The sequence below is a fragment of the Microcaecilia unicolor genome, chromosome 8, assembly GCF_901765095.1.
Source record: "Microcaecilia unicolor chromosome 8, aMicUni1.1, whole genome shotgun sequence".
Classification (NCBI taxonomy): domain Eukaryota; kingdom Metazoa; phylum Chordata; class Amphibia; order Gymnophiona; family Siphonopidae; genus Microcaecilia; species Microcaecilia unicolor.
In genome coordinates this window covers 186,267,027-186,279,325 of record NC_044038.1, presented here as the reverse complement: position 1 = coordinate 186,279,325, position 12,299 = coordinate 186,267,027, and the positions used below count along the sequence as shown (strand labels likewise).

The following is a 12,299-nucleotide window of genomic DNA, read 5'->3' as shown; positions in this document are numbered from 1 at the left end:
ATAAAGGTGTCTCTCTCCACATCTCCCTGAAGCACCATTCCCTCTCCTCAGCAAAAAAAAAAAAAGAAATAGTAGGGCTCCCCTCCCCACTTTCAACAATCCTGTGCTCCCTGGCATCCTTTACCCCTGACATATGGAGTGGAGGTATATTCTCATGCCCTAAGAGGTGTCCCAGATGTATTTCCCTCAAAATCAGCCCTTTGTAATAAGACCCTCCCTTCCCCCATCCCCAGAACAGATTTTACCAGCTCAGGGGGGGGGGGGGGGGAACCTTCACTGGGAGGAGTGATGTCCCAGCAATTTTGCCTCCAGTGCAACCACACATGAATGATGCCACTCAGGGGGCTTCACAGAACAAGACTTTTTAAAAATTTTCTTTACAGATACAATAAAGTGTGATTCTCTCACTTTTACAGATCCCGCCTGGCAGACTTCCGGACACACTGCCAGCTCCTGGGCTCATCCCAGACCATCTCTTCATGTGAACAAGATGGAAGATGTCTGCAATCTTATACGAGAATGATTGGTGAGGAATATTTCTACAGCTCTGGGGAATGGTGCAGATCCTTTAGTCTCATTACTGTTCTGTGAACAATCTACAGCTTCTGTCTAGTATTTGTGTGTCTTAACTTGATATTCCTTTGTCATGTGATAATTAGTGAGAAGCCGAAAGAGACTCATGGTTTGAAAACTAAATGAGCGAAATGGAAATACATAAACCAAATAAAATGAAGAGGAGAGATTCAGAAACTGTTGTCACCTCTTCTGCTGTTTCACCAATATTGTGTGGATATATTGGGTTTGTTTGTTTTTTTGGGTTTCTTTTTGCAATTTGTATTGTAGCATTGCTGAGTGACTCAAAGATATTTAAAGATAAATCAACGAAAATATAACACACCCGTGATCACACTGAAAATCAATAAAGTATGTGAAAGATAGATACCAAATAGATATTTTTGTTTCATTCTAGTAAGGCTTATATCCATCTTTCATTAGAGCATGAGGCATCCACAAACATTTTCTGCTCTTTTCATGCAAAGACAATGTATTTACTAACTATGATGAAATAGCAGCAAAATCTTTCAGTGATATTTCCAATCCAGGCAGCTCTAACAGCTGTTCCCATCTTGGACTGATGTTCTTCTCTGGTATTATTTGATGCCCAAATAAGAGTGTTCACACACAGCCAGGCACCTGGTCATTCTCCTGTCATAGAGTTATCATCTGGAGCAGCTTTTCTGTGACATAAATTAGGAATAGTTTGCTGGTTAGAGTAGTGGGTTGAGGAGCCAGAGTTCAAATCCCACTGATACTCCTTGTGACCTTGGGCTGGTCACTGTTGCCTCAGAAACAAACCTATAAGTCCTCTAGCGACAGGGAGAATATCTCCTTACCTGAACGTAACTTGCCTTGAGCAACTACTGAAAAGGCCCGAGATAAATCCTAAAATCACTGTAAGATAGTCAGATTGGTCTACTTTGGAGGTGGCTAGAAGGGGTTTGACATGAAAAGATGCTAATTTATTTTCCATTATATTTCTTCAATTGCAGGTTTAGGGCAGTGATCTCTACCTTCAGTATGACAACTAGGTCCATCCCTGGACAAAGCAGCCAGTGCTCTAAGCAAAGGAGGGGTTTCCCTTCAATGCTGTGCCAGCCTGGGGGGGGGGGGGTATCCTTCCAGTGGTGCAACTGGCCTGTGGAGATAACTTCTACTGGTGCAGCTGACCGGGGGGGGGGGGGGGGAGGGGGGTCCTTCCAATGGTGTGTCTGGCCTGGCTGATCAGGCACATTCACATTGGTTTACATAAAAGGAAGGCCTGCTCCCTGTAATAGTGTAAAATAGTATGGCTGAGCAACCAAACTCTGAATCCACGGGGAGGCCTTTTATACAACAAACAACCCACCGAGCTTTGAGTCAAACAAATATAAATTTTTAATTCTACTAAACAAATTAAAGCACCTGGTTTACCAATTGCCAGTGTTACAGAAGTAATCCAACATGAATTTACTTGTGCACTGTACAAAGGTATTCCTTAGGGATTCCCTTTTCTTGTCTGGCCTCCTCTCCTCACTCTGGACTTGGGGTTTTAAGCTTACCAGCTGGGCACTGCCCATTCCTGCTGGTTCCCCTGCTCTATCCCTCTTCAGGTGGACCAAGCTTTTATTAAGGAGGGCTGGGAACTGCGAGTGTGCAGTCCTTTACCTCCCCCCACCCAATTCCTTCCTTCCTCAGTCATCTCCCTCCACTCCCCCAATACACATTCTCTTCTAACCTCATACCCACCAGTCTCTATCCCCACCTAGCAGTCAGCTTCTGAGATCCATCCTATATCCACCCCATCCCCTCCAAGCTGGCTCTCTTCCAAGTTCATTAGTCACAGTGGCGTAGCAAGGGCGGGGCGGTGGGGGCGGTCTGCCCCGGGTGTCATTGGGTGGGGGGGTGCTCCGCTCCCGCTGCTCTGCCTTTAACATTTTTTTTTTCGAAGCGCCGGAGAGTGGCAGGCAGCGCGCCTCGCATCTGCCCTGCTAGTAAAGAAGATCTCGCTGACGCTGACATCGTCGCCCTTCCAACATTGAGTCCCACCTCCTCTGAGGCAACTTCCTATTACCGCGAGGGTGGGCGGGACTCAGTGTGGGAAGGACGATGACGTCAGCGTCAGCAAGATCTTCTTTACTAGCACAGGCAGACGCGAGGCGCGCTGCCTGCCACTCTCCAGCGCTTCGAAAAAAAAAATGTTAAAGGCAGGACAGGGTAGGACAGCAGGAGAACGGATCTGGAGGGGGGGGACTCAGAGGGGAGAAGGGGATAGGGGAGGGGTGGGGGCGCTCAGAGAGGTGCTTAAAGAGGAGTAGGGAGGGTGGGAGAGCATCAAGGAGGAGAGAAGGGGATTGGGGAGTGGTGGGGCGGTCAGAGGGGTGCTTAAAGGGATTAGGGAGGGTGGGGGAGCTCAGAGGGGTGCTTAAAGGGGATTAGGGAGGGTGGGGAGCTCAGAGAGGGGAGAAGAGGATTGGGGAGGGGTGGGGGAGCTCAGAGGGGTGCCTAAAGGGGATTAGGGAGGGTGGGGGAGCTCAGAGAGGGGAGAAAGGGATTGGGGAAGGGTGGGGGAGCTCAGAGGGGTGCTTAAAGGGGATTAGGGAGGGTGGGGGAGCTCAGAGAGGGGAGAAGGGTGGGGGAGCTCAGAGGGGTGCTTAAAGGGGATTAGGGAGGGTGGGGAGCTCAGAGAGGGGAGAAGGGGATTGGGGAGGGGTGGGGGCGCTCAGAGGGGTGCTTAAAGAGGAGTAGGGAGGGTGGGAGAGCATCAAGGAGGAGAGAAGGGGATTGGGGAGTGGTGGGGCGGTCAGAGGGGTGCTTAAAGGGATTAGGGAGGGTGGGGGAGCTCAGAGGGGTGCTTAAAGGGGATTAGGGAGGGTGGGGAGCTCAGAGAGGGGAGAAGAGGATTGGGGAGGGGGGGGGGAGCTCAGAGGGGTGCCTAAAGGGGATTAGGGAGGGTGGGGGAGCTCAGAGAGGGGAGAAAGGGATTGGGGAAGGGTGGGGGAGCTCAGAGGGGTGCTTAAAGGGGATTAGGGAGGGTGGGGGAGCTCAGAGAGGGGAGAAGGGTGGGGGAGCTCAGAGGGGTGCTTAAAGGGGATTAGGGAGGGTGGGGAGCTCAGAGAGGGGAGAAGGGGATTGGGGAAGGGTGGGGGAGCTCAGAGGGGTGCTTAAATGGGATTGGGGAGGGTGGGGTGCTCAGAGGGGGGAGGGGAGTGCTCAGATGGGAGAAGGGGTCTGAAGCTGGAACTGGGGTCTGACATGGGGGCAGGAGGGAAAATGGGTCCATGCCTGGGGCAGGTGGGAGAATGGGTCTGGGGCTGAAAGGGGGGGGATGCAAGGCATGTGGTGGATGAAGGGGACTGGAACTGGGGGCTGAAAAGAGGGGGCAGAGAGAGAGGGGATGGAAGGGGGGCACATGAGGGAGGGCAGACCCTGGACGGATGGGAGAGGGAGGGCAGATGGATTGAAGGGGCAGAGAGAAAGGGCAGATGGTGGGTGGAAGGGGAGAGAGAAAGAGGGCAGACTGGGGCAAATGGTGGATGGAAGGGGCAGAGATAGAGGGCAGATGTTGATGGAAGGGGGGAGAGAGATGGCAGACTGGGGCAGATGGTGCATGGAAGGGGTACAAGTGGATGGAAGGGAGAGAGGGCAGACACTGGATGGAAGGGGCAGAGAGAGAGGGCAGACACTGGATGGCAGAGAGAGAGCGAAGACAGATGCTGGATAGAAGGAAGACAGTGAAAAGATGAGGAAAGCAGAAACTAGAGACAACGAACTGTAAATATATATTTTTATTTTTTTGCTTTAGGATAAAGTAGTATTGTAGCTGTGTTAATAAATGTTTATAATAGAACATGTAAATAAGGTAATCTTTTTATTGGACTAATTTTAATACATTTTACTTTCGGAGAACAAAACCCCCTTCCTCAGGTCAGAATAGGACACTGTAACAGTACTATACTGATTTGACCTGAGGAAGGAGGTTTTGGCCTCTGAAAGCTAAATGTATTAGTCCAATAAAATGATATTATTTGTTTTATTTCTATTTGTTAATTTGTAAAGTAGTGATTGGTATTTGTTAGTTTTTTCAAATTTACATCTGCTGTCTTTATATTTTGCACAGTACTAGAGGACATTTTCTGTTTCTGTGGTGTTGCATTGTATGCAGAGTCTGGCATCTTGGGGGTTCAGTTTAATTTTTGTCTAAATAGAAAGTTTATGATTACTTATTCTATAGTGGATTAGGGTGTATCTATTTGTGAAAAAGACATGGCTTTAGGTTGGCATTGACTGTGCAGGATCGACGATCTGTACTAATCTGTCTGTTTTCGTTTTACAATAGGTGAATTGATGTTCTAGTGCTCACTGTAGTGTTTAAGATGCTTTCCTTTTCCTTGTGTGACTCGAACAAATTACTGCTTATGGTATGGTAGAATTGCTCTATAGGTCCTGAGTGTTTTGTATTCTTGGTATGCCTAGTACTGGATTTCGGGGGGGGGGGGGGGTGTTAAAAAATGACCGGCCCCGGGTGTCAACTACCCTAGCTACGCCACTGATTAGTCCCCCTCATTTTCTCCAAAATCTTTCTGCTGATGCCATCTCTGGAACAATTGTTCTGCTCTTTTGCAGTTCCTTGTGGCACGTGAGTTGATGGGGGGGGGGGGGGGGGGGGGGGAAGAAGTATGCAAAAGACACCAAATATTCAGGGCCATCCTCTATAGAGTCAGTCAGTGGTGCTGAATTACACGTGTAGAGCACTGACCACTATCACCTCTATGTATGTCTAAATCTTATTCACTGACTGCCAAACAATACAACAGCAGTCACAATATCAGTAACATGAGGTATGACTTGCCAAACGTTTTATGCATTAACAACTCCTAAGTCCTCATCCCACCCCTCCGGCTGAACAATATAACCAAGATTTATTAAGCAGCATAAGGCCTAAAAATTCAAAAGATGGCTACGAGGTCTCGGGGCAAGGGTCTGCCAAAAAGGTTCCCAGATAGATGGAAACTGCTGACCAGTGGTCTGGGAAAAGTCCTGAATTGCCATAAGTTCTATCCGCATCTGCTTAATCATAAAGGCTCACCATTGCTGAAAAAACTGTCTCTTTCACCTTCATCCGTGAGAGAAGAATAGATTTCAAAGCAAATAAAATTGACTCTCAAAAAAAAAAACCCCAACCCTTTCGGAAGACAATGAGTTGAATTGTAAATCCTAAAAAGCAGCAACATTTGCTTATTTCTGATCTGAAGAAGAAGGGTTACCTTCAAAAGCTAATAAAAATAATGTATTTATTCCAATAAAAAAATGTATCATCTTATTTTCTTTTATATGTTTTGTTTTATTTCTATTTATTGCCTTTAACACGGCTGCCACATCACTTTATATGATCTGACATTTAGTGGGATTAGGTTAAACATCTTCAAAATTCCCAGGTATAGATTATATCTAGGAACTGGAACTAATAACCGTCCTTTTCTTTTATGGAAAGGTACTGCCATGACACCGAACTACACGGGTAATACCAGCATGGAAGTGTCGCTGTGGTGCAGCTGCGAAAGCAGTGGAAATGAACACGATGAGTGTGAGAAGATCTTTAACATGTTCACAAACAACATTTGCCTCAGTAAGTTCAACCAGAGACAGAGCAATGCCAAACGCAATGTAGAAAGGAGTGTTGATTGCATCCTGAGTAAAATGATATCACGTCTGATAATAAACCACATCTCATCCTAGTGACTATCTTTAATGAGACACTGAATATTTTATGATTATGAGAGCTTCCTTTCATATAAATGCTTAATTGTTTCATCACAGATCCACACCGCAGAGACTACGGATTCACATGTGCAGAACAGCTTTCTACACACATGAACAGACTTGTAGAAAATTGTCCCTGGCCTACAGATGCGCTTCCAATGACTAGCACATATTTTTGTGCAATATGAGCCTGACTTTATAACAAGACACCTATGTGAAAAGTTCCACAGGGCACCAATTTGAATCCTGTTCTGATATAGTCTTAGAACCAGCTGCAATACTGCACACATGCTGATGCATATTTACACCTGCTGTATGGACATGTGTATTTTATAAAATACAGTTGTGCATTGCAACTCAGCCTCCACTTCAACAGCTTACCTCCCTAAGAACAGCTATACACAGCATACATACTGTACATTCAGAGGTCTGCTGTCTACATACCACTTTAAATACTGCTCATAAGTAAGATGGCTCTAAACCATAGCAGCACCTTAAATTTCAAACCAGCCTCAACGGGAAACCAGTATAAGCCCTAAACATCCTTCCCCCGGTCACTAACCTGGCTGCCACATTCCGAATCAACTGTAAAAAAATGGAGGTGATTTTTTGGCAGCTCTATCAACAGTAGATTGCAATAATCCAGTCTGGCAGTTCACAGGGCTTGGACTTCTTTAATCAAAGCAGATTGCTGATCCAAAAGTTTTAGCTACCTAGTGTGTAAAGCCAAATTTCATACATCCCTCTCACATTTCCCCATACCCACTTAGCCCTGGCATTGCTGTTCCTATATAGACAACCAATAAACATCAATAATAATCCTCAATAAGGTCACACTCAGGTAATCCTGCTGATTGGTAGCCCTTACCATAGTGCACCTGTTCATACTCATTCCAACCAGTCAACAGGACTTTCACCCTCTGATGCGTTGTTGGTCAATCAGTTTCCAATCCAGTTCACCACTTTGTTCAGCCCTCTCAGCTTATTCATGAGTCTTCTGAAATCCAAATAGATAAAATCTTGCAAATTTTCTTCTTTGGTCATCCAGTCAAAGAATTAAAATCAGATTCGTTTGTTAGGATTTTCCTTTGGTAAAGCCATGTTGCCTCAGATCCTGTAACACGTTGGCTTCTATACAGTTAGCTATCCTTTCCTTCAGCAGCAACTCCATTATTTTTCCTAACACAGAAATGAGGTTTACCAGCCTGTAGTTTCCCATTTCTTCCCTGTCTCTGCTTTTGTAAAGAAGGACCACTTCAATTTGTCTCTAATCCCGCAGAACCTCTCCCATCTCTAAAGATCTATTAAATAAATCCTTAAGAAGTCCCGCCAGGACTCCTCTGAGCTCCCTCAGTATTCATTTTATTATTATTTATTTATTATTAGGATTTATTTACCTCTTTTTTTGAAAGAATTCACTCAAGGCAATGTACAGCAGAATAAATCAAACATAAGCAATAGACAATTACAGCAGTAAAAATATTCAAATTACAGTACAAACTATAGTATATTACATACGTCAACACAATATGTAATAGAACGTTTTAATAGACAGCGTTGGGTATAAGCAAAGATGGAACATATAGATAGTTAAGAGAGTAAGAGGAGTTTGAAAATAAGGTGACTAATTTAAAGAAAGATGCACATGAGGTCGGAGAGACAATTAAATGGAGTGGATAAACATGTCCTGCTGCATTATGTGATGGAACTCACAAGGAAAAGGGGTGACGCTGGATCTAGTGTTTCTAACGTGTGAGTGATGCTTCACCTAGGCAACAGTGATCAGTTACAAGGTCGTTTGCAGCAATGCCTTTGGTGGTGTCCATGCCAAGTTTGGAGAAGGAGACTGTGGGAGTGGACTCAAATGTTAATAAACAAGTTTCTTTATCGGTTATTTGGACTGTTGTTGTTGTCTACACTGACACTACCAGTGGGAGCACCTCCATTTTTAGACCCAGAGCCAATGGGGCAGAAAGGTGAACACTCCAGCCCCGTCCTACTAGACACCACGGAACTCCTCCGGGTAATTTCTGAGGGTAAAGGGGACTTATGAGGAGATCTGGAGGGGAAAAAGGGGTGAAGCTTGAAATTATGGAGGGGCTTCTGTTTTAAAGATGAGTCATGGGGTTCAGAATCAGAGAGGGGTTCATGGAAAGGGGATCAGGGGGCAATCGGACTTGCATAATGTCTTATGTAGGTTCCAGCCAATATTCAGCTGACACCTATATAAGTGTCTTATGCAGGTTGTAGCTGAATATTTGTCAGGTCCCACATAAAAGTACATGTACTGTTTGACCAGGGGTAATCAACCTCAGCCCTCGCCAGGTCAGGTTGTCAGGATTTCCCCAATGAATATGCATGAGATCTATTTGCATACAATGGAGGCAGTGCATGCGTATAGGCCTTTTGCATATTAATTTGAGGAAATCCTGAAAACCCAACTGGATTGTGGCCTTAATAACTGAGGTTGGACAACCCTGTGTTAGACTATACATTCACTCCGCACCTGGACTAGCTTGCTGCGTACTCTGCAGTTCCTCATAATAGGAGACAACTTTTCAAAATGATTAGGGATGCTAAACCCAATGGAAATTATCCCTACCTGGACACCTGGACATAGTCAAGTAGTTTGTTCAGTATTGGGGGTGCTGAAATAACCACACAGCTGGCTCCTATGAGCTCATATCTTGTTTAACCGTGCATAGAACTTGTCTTGCATCCAATTGACTTGTACTATCCATCTTGTCTCCATCTATATATCTGCACTTGACCCCTGGCTACACAGTAAGATGTCTCACTGTATTGTAGGAAAAGCGTTAGCATCATATCTATGTTATTGAATGTTCCGATGCATGCTTATTAGGTGCTTAATTGGTATTATGCTGTCATCTTATCATATCTCTATTATTTGAATGTTCCTCCATGATGTCTATTATAGTATTGTTTGTATTGTACTGACATTTATCATATTCCTGTTACATAATTATTCTACAGTGCTTTTAACTGTTAATATTTGATACTGTTTCATGTTAGTCCTGTTACTAGGTTTCAACTCACCATTTCCAAGTTTACTTCATGGATTGTGTTTATGCTTATATTTGGTCATTTTACTATTGTTATGCTGTTAACAACATTATAAGTTTTATATTAAACTGTTCCTGTTGTACACCACCTTGAGTGAATCTTTTCATAAAGGGGCTAATAAATCACAATAAATAAATAATTTGGGCAACAATCTTGGCTGATTATTGCCCCACTATTCAGTATCAATGCCTGGACATTGCCCAGCAATTAAAATCGGGCCTTAATTCTGCCTGCAGCAGTCAGCATGTAAAAAAAAAAACCTGGACTGAAGCCAGCTGAATATTTACCAATTTGTTTTTTTCTTTTCCCTGCTTGAATCCTTCAAAAGTTTGTTTTTGGTTTAGTGTTGTGTCTCTTCTAGACATGACCTAATTGGTTTATGCCATTTTCTTTTCTGTTTTGGAATGTAAAAATAGAATATATGCATAAATAAAAAAAACACTATATACATCCTTATTAACATCTTGATGTGAGCATTTACAGCAGCTCTAGGACTAGTGTGAGTGATTGCAGCTTTAAGGCACATTGAGGAACATTTTTGATATGACGTCTAAGTCCGACTTTGGATGTTTTGCAAAAAACTTCCAAAATCTGAATAGCAAAGAAGTCTATTTTCAAAAAAAGAAAAACATCTTTTTTTTTTTTAATACTGTTTAGAATAAGGTTTTGTAATTTGGATGTTTTGATTTTTGGTCAATTTTCGGGGAAAAAAAACAACAAAAAACATCCAAGTGCAAAATGCACAAAATCAAGCCATTAGGATGTAGGAGGAGCCAGCATTTTTACAAGACTGATCCCCCTGGCATCCCAGGAAGGAAATAGGGCACCCTAGGGGGCACTTCAGTGGACTTCATAAAATGCTCCCAGGTACACCTCACCATTGCTCCCTTACCTTGTCTGCTGAGCCCCCCCCCCCCCCAAACCCACCCAAAACCCATTCCTTCTTGCATCTACTGCACGAGATTTAAAGGGAATGTAATAACATTTGGAAACTTTGATATCCTCTGTAAGTAACAGTGCCCCCTTAAAATATTTCTGAAGCAGTATTTCAGCAGACAGTAATCCCATATATCAGGAAAGTTCAACAATCTGAGATTACTGGCCGTTATAAAAGTACAGTCCACATATGCAGTAGTATTAACAGCAGAGATAAGTGTCAGGTTCTGTAGCATGTGAGAGGCCTAAATGATTCCAGTCTACTTCTACTACTATAAATCATTTCTATAGCGCTACCAGACTGATGATTATTCTGTTTTCAGAAAATGCAATAGAGTCTCAGATGAGAGTTAACAAGATGCTGCTGACTGTCCGCACATCCTCCCACACCATCCAATGGGATGTTCCAGGTGCCTCAATTTCTTCAGTTCCTGACAAGGTGAGAATTAGTCACCTTCTGTATCTCAATATTTTTGATTTGTCTGTTGATTTGCATTGAGACAATTCCCACGAATACATAATGCATGTGTATTTGCTTCTTCTGCAGGTAGATGTTTGGTGGAAAACAAATCCAAACTTGCAACTACAATAAATTCCATGTTCATTTAATATACCATAAATCAATGACAAAGCTTTACGCAGTTTACATAATAAAAAAGGGGAGAAAAATAAAGAACATGGGGTAAAATATACTATAGAAGGCAAAAATGGAGGTGTAACCAACAACATTATTAAAAACAAAATTACAGAGCACACCCGAGGACATGGATTACTGGGACCAAGTCAGCATGGCTTTTGTGTGGGGAAATCTTGCCTGACCAATTTACTTCAATTCTTTGAAGGAGTAAACAAACATGTGGACAAAGGGGAGTGGGTTGATATTGTGTATCTGGATTTTCAAAAGGCGTTTGACAAGGTACCTCATGAAAGGCTACAGAGGAAATTGGAGGGTCATGGGATAGGAGGAAAAGTCCTATTGTGGATTAAAAACTGGTTGAAGGATAGGAAACAGAGAGTGGGGTTAAATGGGCAGTATTCACAATGGAGAAGGGTAGTTAGTGGGGTTCCTCAGGGGTCTGTGCTAGGACCGCTGCTTTTTAATATATTTCTAAATGATTTAGAGATGGGAGTAAGTAGCGAGGTAATTAAATTTGCTGATGACACAAAGTTATTCAAAGTCATTAATTTGCGACAGGATTGTGAAAAATTACAGAAGGACCTTACGAGACTGGGAGACTGGGTGGCTAAATGACAGATGACGTTTAATGTGAGCAAGTGCAAGGTGATGCATGTGGGAAAAAAGAACCCGAATTATAGCTACGTCATGCAAGGTTTCACGTTAGGAGTTACAGACCAAGAAAGGGATCTGGGTGTCGTCGTCGATAATACACTGAAACCTTCTGCTCAGTGTGCTGCTGCGGCTCGGAAAGCGAATAGAATGTTGGGTATTTTTAGGAAAGGTATGGAAAACAGGTGTGAGGATGTTATAATGCCCTTGTATCGCTCCTTGGTGCGACCGCACCTTGAGTATTATGTTCAATTCTGGTCGCCGCATCTCAAGAAAGATATAGTGGAACTGGAAAAGGTGCAGCGAAGGGCGACTAAAATGATAGCAGGGATGGGACGACTTCCCTATGAAGAAAGACTAAGGAGGCTAGGGCTTTTCAGCTTGGAGAAGAGACGGCTGAGGGGAGACATGATAGAGGTATATAAAATAATGAGTGGAGTGGAACAGGTGGATGTGAAGCGTCTGTTCATGCTTTCCAAAAATACTAGGACTAGGGGGCATGCGATGAAACTACAGTGTAGTAGATTTAAAACAAATCGGAGAAACTGTTTCTTCACCCAACGCGTAATTAAACTCTAGAATTCGTTACCGGAGAACATGGTGAAGGCGGTTAGCTTGGCAGAGTTTAAAAAGGGGTTAGACGGTTTTCTAAAGGACAAGTCCATAAACTGCTACTAAATGGACTTGGGAA

At 43.7% G+C, this 12,299-nt stretch overlaps 1 protein-coding gene across 1 annotated transcript in view; it reads left to right on the top strand.

The window, feature by feature from the left end:
- Positions 1-10,912, top strand: part of GFRA3 (GDNF family receptor alpha 3) — a 39,254-nt gene extending 28,342 nt beyond the window's left edge. The window contains exons 4-7 of the mRNA XM_030213440.1: positions 417-526; positions 6,032-6,166; positions 10,644-10,759; positions 10,868-10,912. Of these exons, the coding sequence (XP_030069300.1) occupies positions 417-526; positions 6,032-6,166; positions 10,644-10,759; positions 10,868-10,912 (406 nt within the window). The remainder of the gene's footprint in view (positions 1-416; positions 527-6,031; positions 6,167-10,643; positions 10,760-10,867) is intronic.
- Positions 10,913-12,299: the final 1,387 nt, after the last annotated feature.